The 25,536-nt window shown below is 38.2% G+C and overlaps 2 protein-coding genes across 3 annotated transcripts in view; one reads left to right on the top strand and one right to left on the bottom strand.

The window, feature by feature from the left end:
* Window positions 1-25,536, top strand: part of fbxo9 (F-box protein 9) — an 884,197-nt gene that overhangs the window by 427,866 nt on the left and 430,795 nt on the right. The gene's annotated exons all lie outside the window — the stretch shown is intronic.
* The window catches only part of xpo5 (exportin 5), a 38,140-nt gene that overhangs the window by 9,469 nt on the left and 3,135 nt on the right, over window positions 1-25,536 (bottom strand). For both annotated transcript variants that reach the window (XR_012389075.1, XM_073920514.1), the window contains exons 4-22: window positions 22,815-22,952; window positions 20,372-20,554; window positions 20,129-20,155; window positions 17,910-18,095; window positions 15,880-15,956; window positions 15,342-15,371; window positions 15,146-15,239; window positions 14,971-15,054; window positions 12,963-13,088; window positions 12,791-12,881; window positions 11,283-11,411; window positions 8,761-8,876; window positions 8,525-8,680; window positions 6,664-6,705; window positions 6,490-6,579; window positions 5,763-5,962; window positions 3,729-3,828; window positions 1,983-2,164; window positions 434-534 (exon numbers count right to left, since the gene is read on the bottom strand). Coding sequence is in view for 1 of the 2 variants with exons in the window: in XM_073920514.1 (XP_073776615.1) it covers window positions 434-534; window positions 1,983-2,164; window positions 3,729-3,828; window positions 5,763-5,962; window positions 6,490-6,579; window positions 6,664-6,705; window positions 8,525-8,680; window positions 8,761-8,876; window positions 11,283-11,411; window positions 12,791-12,881; window positions 12,963-13,088; window positions 14,971-15,054; window positions 15,146-15,239; window positions 15,342-15,371; window positions 15,880-15,956; window positions 17,910-18,095; window positions 20,129-20,155; window positions 20,372-20,554; window positions 22,815-22,952 (2,152 nt within the window). In the remaining variant the exon portion in view is untranslated. The remainder of the gene's footprint in view (window positions 1-433; window positions 535-1,982; window positions 2,165-3,728; window positions 3,829-5,762; window positions 5,963-6,489; window positions 6,580-6,663; window positions 6,706-8,524; window positions 8,681-8,760; window positions 8,877-11,282; window positions 11,412-12,790; window positions 12,882-12,962; window positions 13,089-14,970; window positions 15,055-15,145; window positions 15,240-15,341; window positions 15,372-15,879; window positions 15,957-17,909; window positions 18,096-20,128; window positions 20,156-20,371; window positions 20,555-22,814; window positions 22,953-25,536) is intronic.

Genomic DNA, 25,536 nt, shown 5'->3' with positions numbered 1-25,536 from the left:
CTCAGTGGTTAGCACTGTCGCCTCACATCAAGAAGGTCGCTGGTTCGATTCCCGGCTGGGTCATTTGGCATTTCTGTGTGGAGTTTGCATGTTCTCCCCGTGTTGGCGTGGGTTTCCCCCAGTCCAAACACATATATAGGGAACTACTTGGCCGTAGTGTGTGAATAAGTGTGGTTGGGTGTTTCCCAGAGATGGGTTGCAGCTGAAAGGGCATCCACTGTGTAAAACATGTGCTGGATAAGTTGGTGGTTTATTGAAGATCAGAACATATATCTGGACAAGTTAAATTTGACATCTACAGGTAACCCTAAATGATCTTCCAGTGAGGTAAGACTACAACCAGTGGAGCGAGGGGTCCAGTAATGCCCACTGAGGAGAGGGAGGAGGGCAAAAGTTATTGTTTGTTAGAGGACAGGACAAATTAGAAATTTACCTAAAACACAATTCTTCTCCATGTCCGTAATGTCATAGACTCTAGCAAAGGTCTTGCTGAGCCGGGTGATGTTCTCCGGCAAGAACAAGCTGTTGTTGGTCCTGAAAGACAGAAAAATATAAGACTTTGTGATTTAAATAGTTGAATCAGGTTTGAAAGATGCAATGTAATTTAGTAAAATGACCTCAAGGACAGTCTGTTAGATAAAAATCACAGTTATACTGACATTCATTTCCCCAAATACTGATGTATTCTGCTTTTGAGTGCATCTAGAACAGGGATGTCAAACTCAATTCCTGGAGGGCCGCAGCCCTGCACAGTTTAGTTCCAACCCTGCGCCATCACACCGACCTGTAGGTTTCAAACAAGCCTGAAGCTCTCAATTAGTTTGATCAGGTGTGTTTAATTAGGGTTCGAACTAAGGTGTGCAGAGCTGCGGCTCTCCAGGAATTGAGTTTGACATCCCTGATCTACAATGTGTATTTTTCATCGTATCTGGCAGCTTTGAGCAGGACATTCTCATCCAGTACAAGTTTAAGAGTTCTGGCTGGTTTTACTGCATTACTACTTCCAAGAAATACATAACACTTTGCTAAAAAACGCTTCAACATTTTACTTCTATTTTTCCCCCTTCCTTTTTATTTGTTGTTTTATGTCTTGCCTCAATTTCTGCTATCAAAGGTGATATTTGAAATTAAACTAACATTTTAGTCTTAAGAATATCGATAAGCTAGTGTGCTCTAAAAGAGTGGCATGTAGAAGATATCAACACCCAAAGCTTGCAGTTTGTCACTTCCGCCCAAATGGATGTTTCCCATTAAACCTTCTGACCAATCAAATGCTCTCCAGTATCTGACAAGCCCCGCCCCCTTCAAGATGCTTCTCAATTGCTTGAGCTCAACCACTCACTGGCAGAGCAGTGATAAAAACTAAACACAATTGGCTGTTTTTTAAAAGGGGAGGAGCTAATATAGACCCCACCCTCACATTATGTTTTAGTTGCGATTACATTGAATAAAAAATGCACATTTCAAAGCACTTTACAGGACCTTCAAGACTGACTTCCTCATCCTGTTTTCATGGCACCCAATTAAAAAAATAAATTAAAATACATATATACATGACATATATTTGTACTTTTGTCAATTAAAATTGTCAACTTATTCTTGATTTCATTAAATTTTACAAAATATCCCAACATTTTCAGGTGTGAAGTTGTACTTTTTTTTTACCCGAACTCCATATAGTCACTAATTACTCATTTCGATTGATTTGATAGGTACATGCACATCAATACACTGACCTTAAATAGGAATTATGATTTAAAAAAAAAAAAAACACTTGGAAAACAAAACAAAACAAGAAAACATTACAACTTAAAATATACAGGCATAACTTGACACAAGTTACACATACAGACATAACCTAAATGTAGTATGCAAGACAAAGCTCCCAATTTTCATCACTACCCTTCAAAACAGTGGAGAATAGTTCATCACAGACTTCATATTTAATAACTAATTTTGGCATCTATATTTCTATGACGTACCTGATGAGGGCCAGAAGGTTGGGCAGCAGGGCCTGCAGGGCCTCTGCACAGGGGTTTCTGTAGACTGGGGTCCCATCAGAGGCAGTGCGCACCACAAAACCTCCAGCTTTGGCCTGGTCAGCATCAGCAGGCCAGCGAGCTCGCTTCACCACACCGAGAATGGTGTGCACACAAAGACTAATCTGCCATAAAAGACACTGCCATTAATATACACATCTATTAGACAGAGAGAAAAAAGAGTCCATTTACAACATCTACTGGGGAGACCTATGGATTAATCACAGCAAACAAGCTATTTGCGTTGAGAGGTAGAGATCTGCACAGGACTAAATTTTGAATCCCGCTCCTGCCAGGTTTTAGCCCGAACCCGACCGCTCCCGCTTATTTTGTGCATTTGTTGTCCCGCTGCCCGACCAGCCCCGTTTTCTACCCACCGCGCCCGATCCCGCTAAAGAGCAGGAGGGAGAACAAAATCAAAATCCACCCAGCTATTCAGAGTCCAGACAGCCTATTACAAGCTGTCTGTATCAACACACAGACACACAGACACACACACACACACACACACACACACACCTCTCCCTCTCTCTCTCTCTCATTCGCGCACGCACACACACACACGTTTGTTTTTGTGAAAAGTGGGGACATTACATAGATTTCCATTTATTTTATACTGTCCAAACCGTATATTGTATTGCCCTCACCCCAACCCTAAACCCAACCATCACAGGAGACTGTGTGCAGCTTTACTCTGATTAAACTCATTCTGTAGTATTTATAAGCATTTTGAGAAATGAGGACGTCACCAATGTCCTCATATTTCACCTCCTTTTTGTAATACCTGTGTCATACACATGTCATTATACAGATTTGTGTCCTGATATGTCACAAAAACACGTGTCGTGTACACACACACACACACACACACACACACACACACACACACACACACACACACACACACACACACACACACACACACACACACACACACACACACACACACACACACACACACCTCTTACAGCATCGCGCGTTTCAGTCACACACATAACGTTACATATGCATGCTCGCTCGCTCGGGAGTCGGGAGCGATATTGCTAGACGGCTCCCGTCCCGAATTAAACCTGTTACCGAACACTCCCGCGCTTTATTCAGAAATCTGGTCAGGTCCCACGGCCAGATTAAGAGGTGCATTTTTCTGAATGGTTTACTAACGACTGTGAGCGTTATGCGAGCTGCTTATGCGAGCTGTTTATGCGCCCTGTAGTCCTCGTGTTTTTGCTGTTGAAAAAAGTTTACTTCGAGTGGAAATGCGCGTTACGTCAGTTGCATCTTTTTCATTCTCCAATCAAATGAAAGCAGAGGCGGGGTTTCCGTCAAGGTGACAGCAGTGTTTTTGTTGTCAAGACTTCTAAATTAAAACAACATTTAGAAACCAGAAAACATGTTTTATTAACAGTTTATTATTAACAGTATTTGTCATTTTTACTTTGTAATATTTCTATAATTTGATCCATTTTGTTAAATGACAGCAATAAAATAGTGTTTATTAGTAAGTCTTGGTGAATTTCTTATGATGTATCTGTCACTACTTGTTTATGTGAACAAATAAATACAAATTAAGTATAATTCCTAAAATTGTATTATAGTTCCTAAAAATTTGGGTCACGGCTTGATGACCATGTAAAAATGTGGGTCCCATGGCCAAACCAGTTGAGAACCCCTGCCCTACATCACACCTACCCGTGACCTGTTGATGCCCATCTGTTCGTCAGTGTCAGAATCACCGATCTCCTGATCAGCACCAACAAACGTCAAAAAAGTAGCAGGGTCCCACAACACGCTGCAAACACAGACAGATTAGATTACAACATGCTGATAACACAGATCATCATCAATCAACAACATCTGTGAACAAAACCCAGATCCAAACTGAGTGTGCCTCACAGATGAGTGGGATTGACAAACCACCAGTAGAAAACACATTCTTGCATTTTAGACACTTGCACCAGGTTTGTACCTCCTTCTTACAATCAGCAGAAGAAAACACTGCATTTATGAGCTTTACACATGCGAGTGGGGTTGACAAACCACCTGTTAAAATAGGCCCCGTTTACACTAGTGCGTTTTAGTTTTAAAACGGCGTTTTAGATCAAAAAATGATCCTCGTCCACACTAGCGTTTCACCCAGCGTTTCTGAACATATCTCCGTCCACACTACGCCACCAAAAACGTATATCACGTGACCATTCGCGCACTCTGGGCATGCGGGTTCTAGTATAAAGAGAAAGCATGCGTCACACTTTGCATTTGGTTATTGTTAGTCAATAAACGCCGGCTGAACAATGAACGCGATGGCAAAGAAAGCAAGAGAGGTATTTTTGTGGACAGACGACGAGGTCGAGTAAACGTAAACGTAACAAATAAATAACTAAAACAGACAATAGTGCAGACAACGCTTCCATTTCTGTGCCCGTGTTGTTGTTTACAGTGAAGGCTGGTCTGCTGTCTTCCGGTAGCGTTAAAGCCATGTGTTATAGTCATGTGATAGGGGCTTGACGAATAAGGGAAGGATACGCAATGACACAAAAGACCCAATCAGGTAGCGAATCTCAGCAGCCCCGCCTCCGTTTTCAGATGTCTCTGTTTTCCCTCATCCACACTGAGACGGAGCAGCAGCGTTTCAGAATGAAAACAGCCTCTCCAGCGTTTTTGAAACGCTCCGTTTTCGGCGCCTTGAGAACTCCGGCGTTGTGTGGACGGATGGCGTAACCGTAGCAAAACTTATGCGTTTTCAAACTAAAACGCATTAGTGTAAACAGGGTCATACTCTCTAAAAAAACACCCTTACTCTAACACCTAATTCTCTGAGCACCAACAATTCCTTTGTTTCATTAACACTTGTTGTGTGTATTGCCTTTTCTTGTTGAATTGCTGAATGGACAAAACTGTCTGCTAAATAAAATACTAAGGGTGCTTTCACATCTGTAGTTCGCTTTATTTGGTCCGGACCAAGGGTTATAAATGATACATTGTTGCATCTTCTGCCGTCTTTGGGTCGTTTTCACACCAAAATGCAGTCATCTGACAAAATCCACATCTCTCATTGGCCAGATGTTGTTGAACATAGTTCCAAAACTGCTTATTGATTGGTCAGAATTCACGTGCGGGAAAATGCCAGTGAACTCCCGCAAATAAACAAACCGGCAGACACAAAATGTCGCTTTTTACTCTGAAGGGAATTTCATACATTTCGAGAATGAAGCGTGGCTGGAAAACAGTGTTTAATGCATCGCTCGTCACTTCAGGAGGAGGCGTGAATTAATTTAGCTAAACTGCGACATGCTCATCTTGCGGAAATATTACCAACGATCCATCAGGTAATGTTTTCCTCTCTCTCTCTCTCTCTGTTGGTAAAGCGCTGTCAATAAATATTTTTCCTCCATATTCCATAATGCACAGCGCATCGGCCTACGGCAGCTGAATTAGTCCAAAACGCGCAGTACTTTAAACGGTTGGAGCTGTTTTAGTACGGATCATATTCTCACCACTAACAAACCGCTCCAGGGTTCGTTTGAAAGCGTACCGAGACCACCTCTTCAAGCAGGTCTCTGTACGCTTATTTGGTCCGCTTTTGGTGCGCACTCGAGTGCGATTGCTGCATTCTCACCAGCCCAAACGAACCGCACCAAGAGGGAAAACGAACTCTAGTGCAATTCAACCGAACTAAATAAGGCAGGTGTGAAAGCACCCTTAATGTAACATCCACTCACATACCTCCTCATCTCCTCCGACAGCCACTGTGCAGTGACCGGCGCCATCAGCTCCTCCAGGAAGGCTTTCTGCTTCTTATAGTCTTTAAACTGATTGCTGATCAGTATCAGGGCCTCCATGAGGGCACATTTCTCCAGCTGAGTCAGCAGCAGCTCATCGGAGAACAGCCTCTTCACGTGCTCATACATCAGGTCGAAGCACGGCTAACAATGCATGAAAAGACTGTTAGCATCAGCATTAAAAGAGCAAGCTAAAAGAAATATATTAAAAATAGCATTTAAAAGGCAATTTTCTGGCTGAAGTGGCGCTAGTAAAACCGATCTTTGGTCACGAGAAGTTTCTGAGGCAAAGACAGTCTCCCTTGATGCGTTTGATTACGCACAGGCAAGCACCCAGTTCAGGTCGACGCAGGAGGAAGATATGAGGTAAGGCAGATAGGAGTTTTTGTTCGTTTGTCAAAAAAATAAATGAATAATTTAGCCTACATGCTCGTCGTGCAAGTTCATTATTAAAATATGAATGAAAAAAGTGATTAGAAAATATGCAAATTAAATAACAATCAATAATAGGTTATGACGGAAATTTTACAACCCTCTGTCAAAATGACGGACAATGAGAAAGTCTAACGCGACCTCTGCTACACAGATAACCTGAGGCAGACCATACAAGTACTTTTACATAAGAGATCAATATTCTGAAAAGTATTTGGACCCTGAATGCATTAACCTACCAGCATGAAGTCTGAATAATCGCGACAGATCCTGATGATGGAGGAGCAGGCATGTCTTCTGACGTTCTTCACCGCTCGCGTTCGAGGAGCCTGAACACACGAACACAAAACATCTGCAAGAGGCTCTGATTACAGGACGATATGCAGAGATGTTCACAAGCATGAGCACCTTACCTTGCGTTCATCAACCAACTCAAACGTGATTGCAGAAAATATCTTTGAGGGGGAAAAAAAAATAGTGCATTTAGGCATGTTACAGACTTCAATAAAGAAAATAAATATTAAAGTTTGAGAACAGACTTTATGGTGGCTTGAAAAGCCGAGTCTGAAGGTTTGAAGTGGTTTTAAAGTGTGATTAGCATGTTACAAGTATGATTCTAGCATGAATTAGCATGTTATTAGCATGATTCTAGCATGAATTAGCATGTTGTTAGCATGATTCTAGCATGAATTAGCATGTTACTAGCATGATTCTAACATAAATTAGTATGTTACTAGAATGATTCTAGCATGAATTAGCATGTTACTAGCATGGTTCTAGCATGAATTAGCATGTTACTAGCATGAATTAGCATGATTCTAGCGTGATTCTTGCATGAATTAGCATGTTCCTAGCATGAGTCTAGCATGAATTGGCATGATTCTAGCATGAATCAGCTTTTTTCTAGCATAAATTAGCATGATGTTAGCATGAATTAGCATGTTAATCGCATGAATTAACATGTTACTAGCATGAATTAGCATGATTCTAGCATGAATTAGCATGATTCTAACGAGATTCTAGCATGAATTAGCATGTTCCTAGCATGAGTCTAGCATGAATTGGCATGATTCTAGCATGAATCAGCTTGTTTCTAGCATGAATTAGCATGATGTTAGCATGAATTATCATGATGTTAGCATGACTAGCATGTTTCTATCAAGATTAGCATGTCAGTAGCATGTTAAAACTATTAGCATGTGTTAGAACAGCTATTCATAGTCTATAAAACAGTTGCTAGGGTGCTAAAATTGGTTGCTAGGGAGTGGTTAGTAAGTCTAAAGATCATCAGTGATTGGCTGCAGGCTAGACTGAGTTGAATGAGGCCTGACTCTAGTCTGTAGGGCAGTCTGATGCAGAGTTATGAGGTCACAAAGGTTGACTCAATGTTAAGTCAATGGCAGTCTTCTACAATTGAAGTCTATGGGACAGTTGCTAGGGTGCCATAAGTGGTTGCTAGGCTAGTCTGAGTTAGATGAGGCCTTTCTTAAGTTTGTGTGACAGTCTGATGCAGAGTTATGAGGTCACAAAGTTTGACCCAATGTTAAGTCGATGGGAATTTTGGGAATTTTCCGAGTCGTTTTTCGGAAAACCGAAAGTCGGATCAGTTAGAAAAGATATAGCAACCCAAGTCAGACCAGTTTGAAGGTTTGACTAAAGTTTGAAGTATGTAGCTTGAAAGGGTTAGGAGGAGATACATTTTAAACTTAGTCTCAGAAGAATAATAAGAAGAGGAAGTTTAAGTGAGATAACAGTATGTTGGCTTTCAAGCCACCATAATTAAATAATAGCACTACTATGACTTAAAGGGGAGCGAATTTACAAGATGTAAATTAAGTCTCTGATGTTCCTAGATTGTGTGTGTGACGTTTCAGCTGATAATTCCACCCAAATAAAGTTTTATAACTCTCTGAATTTGACCCTTTTAGGCTTTGAAACTAATTGTGTGGTTTTTTGGTGACTGTCGCTTTAAATTCAAATGAGATTGTACTCTTTTCAGAAGAGGCGGAGCTACAAATGCCTGTGTGTCAGCATAGTGCTATTTTCAAAAACAAGACTAACGTCCTATGCTAATGAGGGAGAGATGGTCACCAGTGGGTGGGGCTTTCCCCCTCTGATGACACGTACAAAGAGTGCATGTCAATCAAAGTGTTTCTGCATAAAATATATTTGATTTAAATAAATTAATTGGATTCCTGTTAGATTTCTATCACCGAATAATAGTGAGCGTTAAGCAGCCCTGACATTTAAGATATGTCTGAATGTAAAGCTCACCTTAAAGAGTACTTGAGGTAGGAAGTGAGGCCGGTGTGTGAGAATGGGGAAGAGTGTGGAGACGATGGTGAGCACACAGGACAGAATGAGAGGATCTCTAGTCTCGAAATTCACCGCCATCTGCAGCAGCGCCATGCCCTCGTCTAAAGGGAGTTTCTACAGGAGAGAAAAGAGCAAGAGTTTTGGTGACAAGATCCCTCTCTGCTGCAGCATTAGATGGAAATGCCTGATCTCACCTCTTTTTCGAGGATTTTGAAGAGCTGCCCAAACACATTTTCAGTGAAGGTGGTCATGGCTTCCCACTGAACCGCCGAAGGGGACAGAGGAGAGCAGAGACCCTTCTCTGTCTTGGCTTTAACAGATGAACGTTACAAGTTAATTCATAGTCAATTAGCCATTTAGAACTGTGAAGGATTATAAACTACCATAGGAAACACTCAAATCTAGTTAGGAGTTCAAATCAACAGTGAGAAACAGTCAGATTTATTACATTCATTCATTCATTTTCCTTCGGTTAGGGTGCTTTCACACCTGTGAATCGATTCAGTTGTTCTGAAACAGAGATTACAATTGTTACATTGTTGCTCTTTGCTCTTGGAGCGGTTCGCTTTCACACTGCAAAGTTTCTAATCGGACCAAAAGAGCTAAAACAAGTCACGTGCTAGTAAACTCTCCTCACATTGGTCAGAGTGTCAGGGTTTATTTTGCAGCGTCCCGCTCAGCTGTCAGGAGAGGTGGTGGTTTGGTGGTGATTGACAGGGTGAGCGCGCGATGTGTCCGAGGAGAGACGCGGTGGAGAGGGGTGCGCGACGATGCCTATTTGAGGACCGGGAGGGAGACGCGAGATTACCGAGAGATCATCACTCGTTTGCGGGCATCCGGAGACTCGCGAAACTTCCCGCCATACTCATAATTCTCTCTTCATATAGCCCTAAGCCTATTACATATCCATAAAACACTGTGATATAACCGCGCTCGGATCTGATCGCTTTCTCACTGCAATCGAACGGCTCCAGGGTTCGTTTCAATCGAGCCGAGACCACCTCGGTGTGAAAGCACCCTTAGTCTCCATTTCAGAAGCTGCCACAGCGGAATGAACTGCCAACGCTTTCCTCCACAGTCCAAACACATGTGCTATAGGGGATTGGATAATCTAAATTGGCCGTAGTGTATGAGTGTGCATGGGTGTTTCCCAGTACTGGGTTACAGCTGGAAGGGCATGCATTGCATAAAACATATGTTGAAATAGCTGGTGGTTCATTCCGCTCTGGCAACTTCTGAAACAGAGACTAAGCCAAAGGAAAACATAACATTGATCTTTAAAAACAAATAATAATTGAAAAAAAAAAATAATAATAATTGAGTGAAAATAATAACGATGATGCAGTGGCGCAGTAGGAAGTGCTGCCGCCTCACAGCAAGAAGGTCGCTTGTTCAAGCCTCATCTGGGTCAGTTGGTGTTTCTGTGTGGAGTTTGCATGTTCTCCCTGCGTTTGCATTGGTTTCTTCCGGGTGCTCCGGTTTCCCTCACAATCCAAAGACATGCGGTACAGGTGAATTGGGTAGGCTAAATTGTCTGTAGTGTATGTGTGTGAACGAGTGTGTATGGGTTTCCCGGAGATGGGTTGCGGCTGGAAAGGCATTCGCTGCGTAAAACATATGCTGGAAAAGTTGGCGGTTAATTCCGCTGTGGCGACCCCGGATTAATAAAAAGGCTAAGCCGAACAGAAAATGAATGAATGAATAATAACAATAATAATAGAGTTTTAAAAACTATAATAAACAATGCATTCACAACTGTCTGTCCATGTCAGTGTCCTCACCAAGTAGCTATAAACTTGTTTAAAATGACTTGATTGAAATTATTTAAGATCTAGAACACAATAATTTAGTAAATTTTACTTTTAATGGACTAAAATTGTAATAAAAAAAAAAAAAAAAAGTAAGATATTTTGACACTTTAAAACTTTGTGGACACCCTGGAAATACCAGTATTACAGTTGTCTTATTGTTAAAAAAAGTTAAATAAATAAATAAAGGTCTGTCTGCTTAAATGTGATTCTTGGTGATATAGTGGAAATATGGTGATTTCAAAAACAAAGCTCCATGCCAGAAAGATGTCGAACTTTTAACCAAATCATTATTATATGCATTACAGTCTGAATGAAATCAAAATAACAGTGTTTAATTTTGCTAGCTCATATTGTTATTCCTAACCGTTGTGTATTGCTCAACTTTACTACCCTTTCGTCGTCTTGGTGGCTGTTTTTGCTCCATTAACTTCCATTATATTGACATTTTTTTGGTTGAAAAGACATTTTCCCTTGATTATTGGTGGTTTTCCATGTTGGGAAGAGATCAAACTTGTAATTTTTAATGTTGATCATCAGTTGGGGCAGCATTAACCCTTTAGATAGGCCTGAGCAAAATAGTTTCTGGCTTTTATATGGAGTTCAAATCTAAAAATTACCAAATTTAGTTATAATGGAAGTCAATGGGGCAAAAGCAGCGACAAACATATCCAAAGGCTAGTAAAGCCCCACACCCTACTCAATACACCATTTTAATTGGAAGTACATTAACACACTGATAAAGTTTAAGCAACATACAGTTCATGCAGACTTTAAAATACCAGCGATTCCAATACAACAAAACAAAGACTGCAAATAAAGAGTCGGTAAAACACATTTACAATAGCTGCACATGCATTTGGAGGTTAAAGAGCATCTACTATAGAGAGTGTAGGAACAGAACTCACCTGTTGTTTTTCCAGCATCTATAGGTGTGCTGATCTGATACTGCATCCAGTCCCTTGCAATTTGAAAGGCTTCAAAAGGGACGATTCTACAAGTGAGGCGAACCGCTTCCCCCTGCTGAGCCCTGGAAGCTGTGGAATAACCAGAACATGGCACATTTATTTATTAGATGTGGGTTTTCTCTTTGCAATTAGCATTTAAAGAATATACATAACATTTGATAGCATTTATAAGGATTTTTTTTTACACTATTAGTTTTTTTCTTCTTCAAAAGGTAACATTAAGTAAGCTTTTCAAGACTATCAAAACAGTAATATAATCCACCAGAAATAGCATCTAAGTGGCATGCATTTCTTTTAAATTTTACTTCTAACTCGCTCTGTTAAGAGTTGCATGACCCAGAGTCAGTCAGGTAAGAAACCAGTAAGTTATGTTGTGTGATGTTCAGTGTTTCTCTCTCCTCATATCCAGTTTAACATCATTTTACTGCTTTAGGCAGGGTAATTTGCAGTTTGCAATCAGACACCCAGTTTAACAATGCAGTCTATAAACGTCATGCTCATGTGAAAGATAATATTCACTTTCTTTTTTGACAAATGCAGCGTACCATCAGATTAACTCTAAACTAATATGTGTCAAGACTTAATAGGTCCACATGGATTTTGTTTAGCCCATTATTGGGTAGTTATATACATATTTACTCCATTTTTTATTGATTTCAGTAGTATTATTAACTAATATGTTATTGTTTACGTGATTTATGTAAAATACAGTTTATAAAGTTATATTTTCTGCCGTTCAGTAGATATGTTATATCAGCATTGTAAATAGTGCTGAAACCTTATAATCTAATTAGTCGATTTAATAGATTAGAAAGAAATAACATATTAAATTAGTAGCAATCGATGATTCGTTAATTAGTTAATACATCACTGCCTGGCTATATAACATTGATTTGATTTGCTTATATTTATTTTAATTAAGCAACTGAATTAATCGATTGATTACAGTGGTGGCTTAATCAATTATTAAAATTATCGACAGCTGAAGCCCTAAATGTAAACCGTAAATAAAAAGTTTTGGCTAGTACCAAAATCGTTCTGCATAAATCCAGAGAGTTATTTTTATTATTATTATTGTATGTATGTATGTATGTATGTATGTATGTATGTATGTATGTATGTATGTATATATATATATATATATATATATATATATATATATATATATATATATATATATATATATATATATATATATATATATATATATATATATATATATATATATATACACACACATACACACACACACATACATACATAAATACATTTATTTATATATATATATATATATATATATATATATATATATATATATATATATATATATATATATATATATATATATATATATATATATATTTTTTTTTTTTTTTTTTTTACAAAAAATCTGCATAGAAATAGCAAAAAATGTCCACAGGTTTTGTCTGGCCCTGGTTACAACTCACAATTAAAGGAGGAGTTGAAATCTTCATCGCTGTCAAAGTCCACTCTGGAGAATTCACAGCCTGGACAATCATTCTTGGAGGGAAATCCAGTCTGTTGAAGACAAGTGGAGAAATTAAACATGATAATGATCACAGGAGACTGCTCTTTATGTCTGAGATACGCATCACTTACTTTTACAAGATTGATCCTCGTCGCTCTTAAATATTTGATGGCCATTTGGCCAACTACTGGATCCTTTGACAGTATTTCATGTCGGAATATGATTCCCCAGGTCATCTGCGTTGACGACCTCAGAAACTATTTTGAACAATGCACAAATGCCCAAATTAATGTGGAATACAACACCAACATTTTTCAAACATTTTCTGCTTTAGAATACACAGTACACACATACACAGAGATGTCTGCAGCAGGAGTGAATACAGGGCATAAAAAGCTTTTCTTACTTCAGAGTATTTGTCTTGTTTCAAGTCCAAATGTCTAAAAATTGACGAGACAATTTTCTTAGTACTCTTGCTTAAGTTTTTCCTTAAAACAAGCAAAATAATCTGACAATGAGGAAAGTAAAATAAACTTATTTCAAAGCAAAAACAAGATTATTTTGCTTGTTTTAAGGAAAAACTGACTTAATTTTGACTTATGGTTTTGAAAACAAGACAAAAGGTGTTGCATGTTTAAAATGCTTCTTGATTTAAGAATAGATTCAATAATTAGTTATTTGGACTAGAAACAAAACCCTGAACAAAAAACAAACCTGCAAAAACAGTCAATCAATAAAAAAAAAAAAAAAAAAAAAAATATATATATATATATATATATATATATATATATATATATATATATATATATATATATAAATATAATTGTATATATGTATATATATATATATATATATATATATATATATATATATATATATATATACACACAGTATGTCAGGGCCGGAGTGGGACTCATTTTCAGCCCTGGTGTTTCAAGCCAGAACGGCCCCCTCAGTTCACGACTGATTCCAATTCAGTTTCTAATGACACTATCACGTCTTTTTCAAGAAAACAGCTGCTTTAGAAATTCAAATGTTCAACAACCCAAACAGTATTATATGTTTTAACAATAAAAATGAAAAAAAATTGATAATAATTTTTCAGGTGAGATTCGAACACGGGTCCGAGGCGTTAAAACGTAACGTGCTGAACACTGGACCACAATGGTGCTACTACAGTGGCAATAAAAAAATAAGTAATGACTTGTGACCCTTTAGACACAGCAGTACTTTCTTTTGATGGCTTAATCTTTTTCTCCCCTTTCTAGATTTCTGATCAATTTATGTCAGATTTATTAATGTAGTGAATCATCTGATTTTCATTGGGCAGGTGTATTATTCATTAATATTAATTATTCGAATTCTTATATTCACTAAGGTGCCACTGTTTGGGGTCAATAGTTACATCATCATCATTAACGTTAGTTAACCTGCAGGCTGCATTTTTCTCACGGGGCTGAGAGAAAATAAATAAAAAGAGCGGCGCTGCGGCAAAATAATGAATAAAAAGAGTAAAGCTATGGTCAAATAAATAAATAGATGAAAAAAAGTGTGACTGCTGAGAGTGCAAGCTGCTAGGGACACCGGCCCTCACGGCCAAAAAACAGACCGGCCCACCGGGAATTCTCCCGGTCCTCCCGATTAGCCAATCCAGGCCTGCAGTATGTCACAAAAGTGAGTACACCCCTCTCATTTCTGCAAATATTTATTTATATCTTTTCATAGGACAACACTGCAGAAATGACAATGAATAGTAGTCAGTGTATAGTGTGTATAGCAGTGTAAATGTATTGTCCTCTTAAAATAACTTCAAATACAGCTAATAATAGCTGAACCCCTGGCGTTAGTGAGTACACCCCTTAGTGAAAATGTGAAATGTCAATATTTTGTGTGTAATATTACTTGTACCTGTGTAATGACAATACAGTTGAATCTAATCTATATATATTTATTTGCGTATTTATTTCTTTATTGTATTTATGCAGGAATTTGTAGATTTATTTATTTATTGTTTGTGCAGGTTTCGTCCTCCATAGCATACATTCACAATACAAAAAAACCCCAATATAAACAAATAACAAAAAGGAATAAACTGATTTTAAAAAACTATAATCTCAAAGGTTGATTATGGAGTCTCACCTGGCTGGGATGAGTAGTGAACGCTAGAAGAGCTTCCAAATATTTATTCAAGTTAACAGGAACTTGCACTTCCACATCTGAACCCTAAAACAAGAACATAAACACATTCTGCATTCCTCATCAGATGAAAAGAGATGCGCGAGGTATTACAGCAATGCTCCTGATGTTATCTCACCACTAGAGAGCAGACTTGACTGCCCAGAGCACAGAGAACCTGACAGAGCCTCTTCAGAAAAGTGTATCTCCTTTCATCGATGCCACCTGAAGATCTGAATTGTAAGATAGACCGCTTTGGTAATTATGAACAGAAAAAAAAAAAATCTAAGTATTTCCAAATGAAGCTTTCTGATAAAAAGAAACAGTGAACATACTGGTTGCACAGAGCTGCACCATCTGCTGACCTGTAAAGTAAAACCAAATGCATTTTGCAGTCATTCAAACAGCATCCAGTCATTCAGAATAGGGTTTAGGAGATTATTTCTAATCCCAATCAAAAGCTAGACAAATTAATCGAAGTTATGGTTATTTTGCTGAAGAGTTTAACTCAATTCAGCCCATTTAAGATGTAAAATTCAGATATTTTACTCATATTAGATCGTCTATGCACATGAAATCAGCACAAGATTGGATTTGTTCCACATCTGTTCCAAATTTAAAATAAATAAATAAATAAATCAAGCAATATAATGAGCTCTTATAAATAAAGATTGTTACATTTTATAAAGAAATACATTTCACTTTACAGACCAATTGTTTTAACTCATAACAAAACTAGCCTAGAGGGCCAAGCATTGGCATTAGCATGACAACTGTTTTATTTGATGGCAACATGGAGGAAGGGGCGCTTCTTTAAAAACTATTCCCAAACACTGCGCCTTGTGTTTTTAGATGAAGATGGTGTTTACTCACTGTGCTGCAGACAAGATGTAGTTCATGGCAGCTTCATCAAAGAGCACCATAAATGGTTTCCTCTCCTCTAACTTGCCCTGTTAAAGAACGGTTCCTGATCAGAAACACCTCATATTGCCATTCAAACTAATGTAAATGCCGTGTTTAACATCACACATTATAGGTTTCTTACTGGAAATCATTCAGTTTCTTCCATTAAGATTAGGAAAAAGCCCTATTCAACTGTAACTGTTTCTCAGGGGAATGTAAAGGATTTTCACTCTTTACAGGAAGAGACTGGTGAAATTATAACCCCTCCAAATCTAAATAACTTGTTTTTTTCTCTTACGACCACAAGAAATCCTCTGCCAACGTGTTTTTTGACAAACGGTCGTGTGGTGATATTCAGTGTATTTCAGGGTTCTTACATATTTTTCAGTCAAATTAAGCACTTTTCTATATTATATTGTAGTGTATTGAATGGGGTTTTTTTTTCTTTCTGTATTTTGTTGCAGCAAAAAGCACATAAATAAACGTTAAAAAAATAATAAATAAAAAATTAAGCACTTTTCAAACACTTTGCAGATGCATTTTCAAACTTTCCCAGAACTTTACAAAATTACATATTTACATATACATGCTACATTATGTCAGATGCTATTCAATATAGTATTCTGCAGAATAGTATAGTGAGGTATTCCATGGAACATTTTTGATAGCATGTTTGCCCCAAACCCAGCATTACACTAATGTCCATAGTAGGAAAACAAACACTATGCAAGTCAATAGCTACAGGTTTAACCATTCTTCAGTATATCATATCTGTTGAGCTGAGCAGAACCCAAATCACGCAAATTGGGTTAATAAATGGATGAATGGATACTGTGGATGGATAAGATGGATGGATATTGTGGATGAACGGATATTGTGGATGGATAGATGGATATTGTGGATGGATTAGATGGATGGATAGGATGGATAGATAGTTGAATGGATACTGTGGATGGATGGACGGATATTTGTATAGATGGGTGGATACTAAATATGGATGGATGAATGGATGGATGCTGTGGATGGATGGATGTAGGATTCTGTGGATGGATGAATGTTTGGATGAATGAATGAATGGATGGGTACTGTGGATAAATTAAAGTTTGGAAAGATGGGTGAATACTAAGGAAGGATGGATGGATGGATGGATGTGTGAATTCTGTGGATGGATGGATGATTGGATGGATGGATGGATGTTTGGATAGATGGGTGGATACTAAGAATGGTTGGATGAATAGATGGATGGATGTTTGGATACTGTGGATGGATAAATGGATGGATGGATGGATGAATTCTGTGGATGGATGGATACTGTGGATGGATGAATGTTTGGATGGATGGATACTGTGGATGGATGAATGTTTGGATGGGTGGATGGATGGATACTGTGGATGGATGAATGTTTGGATGGATGGATGGATGGATGGATGGATGGATACTGTGGATGGATGAATGTTTAGATGGATGGATGGATGGATGGATGGATGATTGGATAGCAGGATGTTTGGATGGATGTCTGGATGGATGGATGTTTGGACGGATGGATGTTTGGATGGATGGATGTTTGGATGGATGGATAGATGGATACTGTGGATGGATGAATGTTTGGATGTTTGGATGGATGGATGGATAGATGGATACTGTGGATGGATGAATGTTTGGATGGATGGATGTTTGGACGGATGGATGTTTGGATGGATGGATAGATGGATACTGTGGATGGATGAATGTTTGGATGGATGGATGGATGGATGGATGGATAGATGGATACTGTGGATGGATGGATGTTTGGATGGATGGATGTTTGGATGTATGGATGTTTGGACGGATGGATGTTTGGATGTATGTATGTTTGGATAGATGGATGTTTTGACCAACTACAGGCATGTTAGTGGGTCATTATATTAGCTATTATTGGTCGTTCAGAATAAATCATCAGACAGAAAACATTCTAACAACTCATTTCTGGATAGATGGATGTAAATGCGACAGTCACTTACTTTCCTACTAATCGCAATTAGCAGACACTCTGCGGCCTCCAGCTGCAGCTCAGGTTCACTCAACAACAGGCACAAGATCTCCAGAAGACGGCAGTTTTGACTGGTGATGTGGCTCAGAGAAACCCAGTCAATGTAGCCTGCTAGAGTGTTGAGAGTAGCCACACCAACACGCAAGTGAGCTTTCATCTAGGAAGATAAAAAAACAAAAAAAAAGCTCATTTTATCTGGTAAACAAGCTGGTAGATGGATGGCAAATGCTGAACCAAACAGAAAAATAGCAAGAAAAAAAACTAAACAAGCTTAAAAACAACAAGCACTACTGCAAAACATTAGACAGGACACATTCTAACAGCTCATTGCTTTTGTCTAATTATTTTACTAGTTATTTTTCAGCATGCTAGTTTTCAGCTTAAACTGCCATTTAAAGACTTAACTAGATTAATTTAGTGAGGTTAATTAGATAAGTTATTGGCCAACAGTGTTTTTTCTGTAGAAAAAAAACTAAAGCAGCAAATAATACTGACCTTAACAGTTTTAAAATGCTTTGTAAAATAATGTATTTACTCCAGCCACACTAAAAGTAGTAAGACTTTCTCCAGAAGCAAAAATAATAAATACCAAGAAAAAGACGCCTTGCTCTGTTAAACATTACTTGACATACATGTTTAAATTTCACATGAAGGGTTAATAATTGTTCAATCAAGTCTTGAACTGCACATTTTGTTAATTAATATTAGGCAGTGCACAAATGTACGGTTCAATTTGCTATCTCGGTGCATCGGCGATGCTTTCCATAAACAATTTGATATTTTACTTTACAGCACAAGAATTCTTGTATTAAAATGTATCATTTATAAATATATTTATATCTTAAGGCCTATTTGTAATACGATTTTCTCCTTAATTACAAGCAGTCAAATGTATGTACTGTACCTTTAATTTTACCTGCTCAAAGAAAACACTCTTTTTCAATGCATCAAGCAAAGCTCAAGCACATGCACAGAACAATGTGAGCATTTATAGCAAATAAACTAATGTAAACATTACCCCGATTGCTTTTTGAGCGTTGTTGAGCGAGTTCTTAAACACCTATGAATGAATCGAAATCGATCGAAATTTATGCTCAATTTCAATTATCGAATCAAAAAATAGAATCGTCGATGCTGCCACGCCCCATGTCACGTCAGCTTGGCTTGCCAATGAGGAAAAAAAACACGCTTGTTGAACTGCCGACGCAGGAGACCCGTCGACAGAGCTTAAACCCTCTCTTCTTTCAATGAAGTCGCCGGTGTGTAAGCATTTTGGATTTCCAGTGAGTTATGTTGACAACGTTCGTGTTGTCGACAAAAAAAAAAAAACAGTTTGCAAGCTCTGCTATGTACGTATTAGGGTTCGTCCGATAGACAACACCGGCATTGCGATCCTCCGCCCCGGCCCCCCGCTCACGAAAAGTACACACTCAGGCCCTGTTTACACTAATAGGTCTTTGTTTTTAAATGGCATTTTAGAACGACAACCATTTGACATCCACAGTGGCGTGTAGCATTTCTGAGCAGCCCTCCTTCCTCTACCTCTGAAAATGCACATCACGTGATCACACAGACACAGACGCACACACAGTGATGCGCTCGAGACAGCAGGTCCAGGCAGTCAGAGGACTGCTTTAATCTTTCACTCACTTGTATTTAGTCATTTTAGCGAACACCTCAGATACTGTTGGCTGGTTCCTGTTGGTTGTGCGTCTTTTTTACAGACGCCATTATAACGACACAGATCACTGCCTATTCACGAGTCCCGCAGAAAAAGTGATTGACAAGTGGTAATTATGTGTGTATCTTACCTTTATTCATTTACTGTATGATTTGTTTATGGGTAAAACAAAGACCATGCAGGTCAGGTAGTTTAAACGGTAGGCTACAAATAATTAATTCGTTATAAATCAATTAATTATTCATAATCGAAAAGCGATTCGAACCGTGACTTTAGAATCGAAAATGTAATCGAATCGAGGATTTGGAGGATCGTGACACCCTTAATTATTACTGAACCAATACCGAATTGTTCACGTCTGCATCATGGTGCATCGAAGAAATAATAAATTTTTACACAGTTTACTAAACTGTACTTTAATAAAAGTAAAACAAACAACAAAAATAAAAAATGTAATGAAAGCGTTTTAGATTACAACACAAATAATACTGATAAGTCCCAGCACTCACCTTTAAATCCAGACCAGCAACACATTTCTAAAAAAAAAAAAAGGATAGATATTTTCAGATCATGTGGCTTTTACTCTCTTTTCTTCATCAATGTTAAGCTGCTATGATCTACATTGTAAGACATGCAATAAAAATAAACTTAATTGCAAATGAAAGTGACGGTTTTCAGATAAATGCACCAAACTGTAGAAGACAAATTACACTAGTTTGATAAATGTGGTGATGAAAGTCTGGAGGACGAACCATCTTGCTGTACTCGTTGACGTGAAGCTGCAGTATCCCCAGCAGGAAAGTGAAGACGCTGTCCATATTCTGTGTGAGCGTCTGCTGGATGTCCCGCCGTCTCTGAGAGGGCAACGTCTGAAACGTGATCACATCCTCGGCCAACCGCAGCAGAACCAGCATTACAAGCTCGGTCTGAGCATCCTGAAGAGGAATTAGATTAGATTCAACTTTATTGTCGTTACACATGCACACATGCAAGGCAACGAAATGCAGTGTAGGTCTAACCAGGAGTGCAATATTAGGGCTGCTCTATTTTAGGAAAAATCATAATCATGATTATTTTGGTCATAATTGTAATCACGATTATTCAAAAAGAGTATAGACCTTTATCTTGAACGCAAAATTACCCATTATGCTTTGCGTGTATGCGCAAGGAGAATGCGAAGAACTTCCGGTCGGCAGCTGATGCGTGTAAACAGTCACATTTGGACAGCTTTGAAACGATAGTTTTAATCTATTTTACCTGCTTTTATCCTCTTTGAACTAACACTGTTGTCCATCAGCAGCATCTCCTGGACTGATCATTTAAAGAAATGCCATCTAATATGATGGAAAACAGCTGCTGTGAGGCGTTTTCCCCTCGTTGTCAGACGGCATCTTCTGCAGTTTAAATGAAGCCTCGTCATCGCTAAAGTCAACGTTTTCTCTTTATTTCAAATATATAACCAGCCCAAACACATGTAATTCACCAAAATGTTTGACACACACACATAGCCTGTACTGTGCCACTGACACACTGATTTAATAACGGTGACAAAGTGAAAATATAGGCTAGTGTCATTTCCAAATGACAGAAAAACACAAACCATGGTAAAAACAACACACAAAATAAAACACAAACGGCTCGCGATTAGAATGAACAGCAAATCAGCAGCAGAGCATCAATAACAGACTTTTATTGCTCATTTTTGTAAATTGCACGACTTTCATACCTGTTAAGTTTCATGCCAGTACTCTGGTTTTCTCTCTCTCTCTCTCTCGTGAACTAGGAGAACGTTTTTCTCGTATTTCTGACGCGCTTGAACCACATGTGACAGATTATAACGGCTTTAACAGACACATTTCTAAGTTTTGTGTCACAAAAACACTCTGTTATCCATTAAAAACGTTATTGAAACCCATTTTTGGAGCGCAAATTACCAGTTGAACACGCTGTAAGCGGAAGTTTTTAGCATTCTACCGGAAGACGCTGGTCGCTATGGCGCCCTCCATGCAGCAGCCATGAAAAAGGTCTATAACTTGAAGTCAAAATTATTCACCCCCCTGTGAATTATTTTTTTTTTTTTTTTTTTTTTTTTTAAATAAATATTTTCCAAATTCTGTTCAACAGAGCAAGGAATTTTTTCACTGTATTTCCTCTAATATTTTTTTCACAGAGGGGTGTTGCAGACGAAAATAAAGAAGTGTGTGTGTTTAAATGAAGCCTCGTCATCGCTAAAGTCAACATTTTCTCTTTATTTCAAATATATAACCAGCCCAAACAAATGTAGATCACCAAAATGTTTGACACACACACGCAGCCTGTACTGTGCCACTGACACACTGATTTAATAACTGTGACAAAGTAAAAATATAGGCTAGTGTCATTTCCAAATGACAGAAAAACACAAACCGTGGTGAAAACAACACACGAAATAAAACACAAAAGGCTCGCGATTAGCATGAACAGCAAATCAGCCAGCAGAGCATCAATAACAGACTTTTATTGCTCATTTTTGTAAATTGCACGACTTTCATACCTGTTAAGTTTCATGCCAGTACTCTGGTTTTCTCTCTCTCTCTCTCTCGTGAACTAGGAGAACGTTTTTCTCGTATTTCTGATGCGCTTGAACCACATGTGACAGATTATAACGGCTTTAACAGACACATTTCTAAGTTGTGTGTCACAAAAACACTCTGCTATCCATTAAAAACGTTATTGAAACCCATTTTCGGAGCGCAAATTACCAGTTGTACACGCTGTAAACGGAAGTTTTTAGCATTCTACCGGAAGACGCTGGTCGCTGGAATTTTTTCACTGTATTTCCTCTAATATTTTTTCACGAAGGGGTGTTGCAGACGAAAATAAAGAAGTGTGTGTGTGTGTGTGTGTGTTTGGGGGGGGGTTTGTCGCGGACAAAAGTGAAAGGGCGGACGGGGGCGGTTAAAGAGGGGGATCAGTAAAATGAGGTGCCAGATCAGATTTCAGAGGTGCCAGATCCTTATCTGGTGTGTTCCGCTAGAAATTAAGCCCTATGTATAGTACATTGTATAATAAAAATGATGCATCTAATACCATGTTAAATAGCATGCAAGGCTTTCTAAGAGCCTTAAATAACTGTAAATTGATTTAATCAACTTTTAATACTTTTTATTCATGTACGTTTTATTAATGTGTGATTTATGCAAAACTCTTGCGTACCCCGAGAGCGGTGAGGGCCTCCATCTCCTTCAGCATATCGGGCCACTGCTGCGGCCACTCTCTCTTGATCATCTCCACCACGATGCGGGAGAGGGCGTCCTTAACATGACATTCCTCTTGGAGAATCGGATGTGTACCCTGAAACAGCAGATTAAGTCAATCTTCAACAACCATTCAACAAAATGACATCGCTGAAGCCTGCAGATTATATCGAATATCATCAGTGTTGGGTAAGTTACTTCAAAAAAGTAATTGATTACTAATTACATAATTAAAATTGTAATTACCATGTTGTAAAGTAACTCAGTAACTCAATAAGTTCTTTAATTACTCACGCATTAATGCACTACATATAAATTGACCTACAGTGCGCAGCATATATGAGTACAGCCCATTTTGAAAATTAAGAGTTGTCCATTTCTCAGTGATTATGGCTCATATATATTGGTGCATTTGAAAAAAACACAGATTTATTAAACAGATGTATTTATTAAAATACTACTTTTGTCACAGAACATCTTTAGAAATGAAAATAAATTACAAACTACAATATTTAAACAAATTTTCATATATTTTTTATTTCTCTTGATGTTTACTGTTTTTGAAAATGTTATTTAATTTTTTTTCTCTAACATATAAATTTGGGTGTACTCATTTTAGAACCATTATTGTAAGTTATTTTGTTAGATAAGCTCCAGATTTGGCTTCAGCACTGACTAATCTAATGTATATGCACAAACATAATATTGTATAGCTTCCTATAGAAAATATTAATTTAAATGAGAGATTTGTGGGGGGTGTACTCATATATGCCGAGCACTGTATATTGACATAAATGTCTGACTGATTTCATTGTTCCTTAAGCATGTTCAATCTACTTGATCAAATAATTTCTCTGCTTCTCTTAATTGATTGATCCAGAACTGATTTATGTACAGTGTTTACACAGGTACTTTAGAAGCAACTGTAATTAAATTACCTGAAAGTTAAAGTAATCCGTTACTTTACTTTTTCTGCGGAAGAGTAATCTAATTACATTTTGTTACTAATTAGAGTTATAGCATAAATATCTTTCCGGCAATATCAGTATATGCCAGGGGTTGTCAATCTTGGTCCTGGAGGTCCAGCGTCCTGCAGATTTAGGCTCCAACTTGCCTCAACACACCTGCAAATATGTTCCTAGAAAGCCTAGTAAGAGCTTGACTAGCTAGCCCAGGTGTGTCTGATTTGAGTTGGAGCTAAAATATGCAGGACACCAGGCCTCCAGGACCAAGATTGAGAACCCTTGTTCATGCAATATAAATAATTGCAGAGAAGTCCAATAAATTAAATCAATTTTATGTGCCAAGCACGTATGTACTGCATGTAGGGCTGGGTGATTTTTCAGATTTTTTTTTATTAATTCGAATTTACGTTTTGACGACGATTTAATTTTATATTAAATCGAGAACCGTGATTTTTAATAATATATATATTTAATAAATTAAAATGGCACCAATGCACTTTGGTTCGCTCTCTGTACGAAGCAGGAAGCACACTAGAAGCGCCTCTCGGCCATGGATTTTTAGAATTCTAAACCGGTTTCTATACACACATCGGCGCCGCCCAGCCACGATTCACGACGCAGTTCATATTTTAGCCGCGCCACAGAGAGCGACATCTGATTAGTTTCATGTTAATTATCATGCGAATGTGTGTGATAGTTTAAACTGTTATGTGTGCGCCGTGTTGCGGCGCTTTTGGTGTGCGACCCGCTTGACCGCCTGTTAAAGCGTGTAGTCACGTAGGATTTTACTTGTTGCATTAGCCTAAGTCACGTCTGTGTGGATTGTCAAGACATTCCCTCCAAGTCGATAAACTCGATCTCAACATGTATGAAGTACGTAAAAGCCTGCCATGTGAAAAACCGCGCCGATCTTTTGGTTTGATCACTAGCAGAGGTGAGGGCCAGTAGCAGTGAAAATGAAAGTACCTGCCCCCATGACGTCATTTAGCGGACCTAGTTGAAAACCAGACAGATCAGGCAGCATAATACAGAGAGTGGAGCAAAGCGCATCAGATGATCGGTATTTAAAACGGGGAAAAAGAAAAATAGATTCAATATATTATTTTATATTAGACACACATCTGGTGCTTGTATTTGCTCCTGCTATACGTCCACAACTTCACACATTGGGTTAAATTAGGCTTTACAGTTTCCATGTTCAGTCTTTTTCTTCCACTGTATCTTTTTAAGAAAAGGCAGCAGCATAACAACCTGTCATTCAATCAGAAGACAAAGTCAAAGCCGAGCTGACAGCCAATCTTTCCTAGGCTCAGCAAAACTTGCAAAAATTATACATTATAATTTTATACTGTCTTCCTGCAACTGCAATATTTCCACAAATATTTCTTATTCAAATCTTCAGCAACGCTATTTAACTCGTGAATTTGTTCTATATTTATTTACACCTTGACCGATTTTTTGTATGACATGGCCATGAAAAATACAATGTTCCTTAAGGAGATGGTTTTTCAAGTTACTTTTAAAGAGAATGTTACTTCAGTCATGTTGTTGTAATGTTTTGAGAAGACTAGTAACACAATAAAAAAAAATATTGAAATCGAAATCGTGAATCGGTCAAGCTTTATAAAAAACCTAGATTTTTTTTTTTTTTTTTGCCAAATCACCCAGCCCTATCTGCATGCGTAGGTTGTATACACAAATATGACCAATGCAATG

This window comes from Danio rerio, chromosome 13 (assembly GCF_049306965.1).
Source record: "Danio rerio strain Tuebingen ecotype United States chromosome 13, GRCz12tu, whole genome shotgun sequence".
In the NCBI taxonomy this organism is placed as follows: domain Eukaryota; kingdom Metazoa; phylum Chordata; class Actinopteri; order Cypriniformes; family Danionidae; genus Danio; species Danio rerio.
This window is presented reverse-complemented; position numbering and strand designations above follow the sequence as displayed.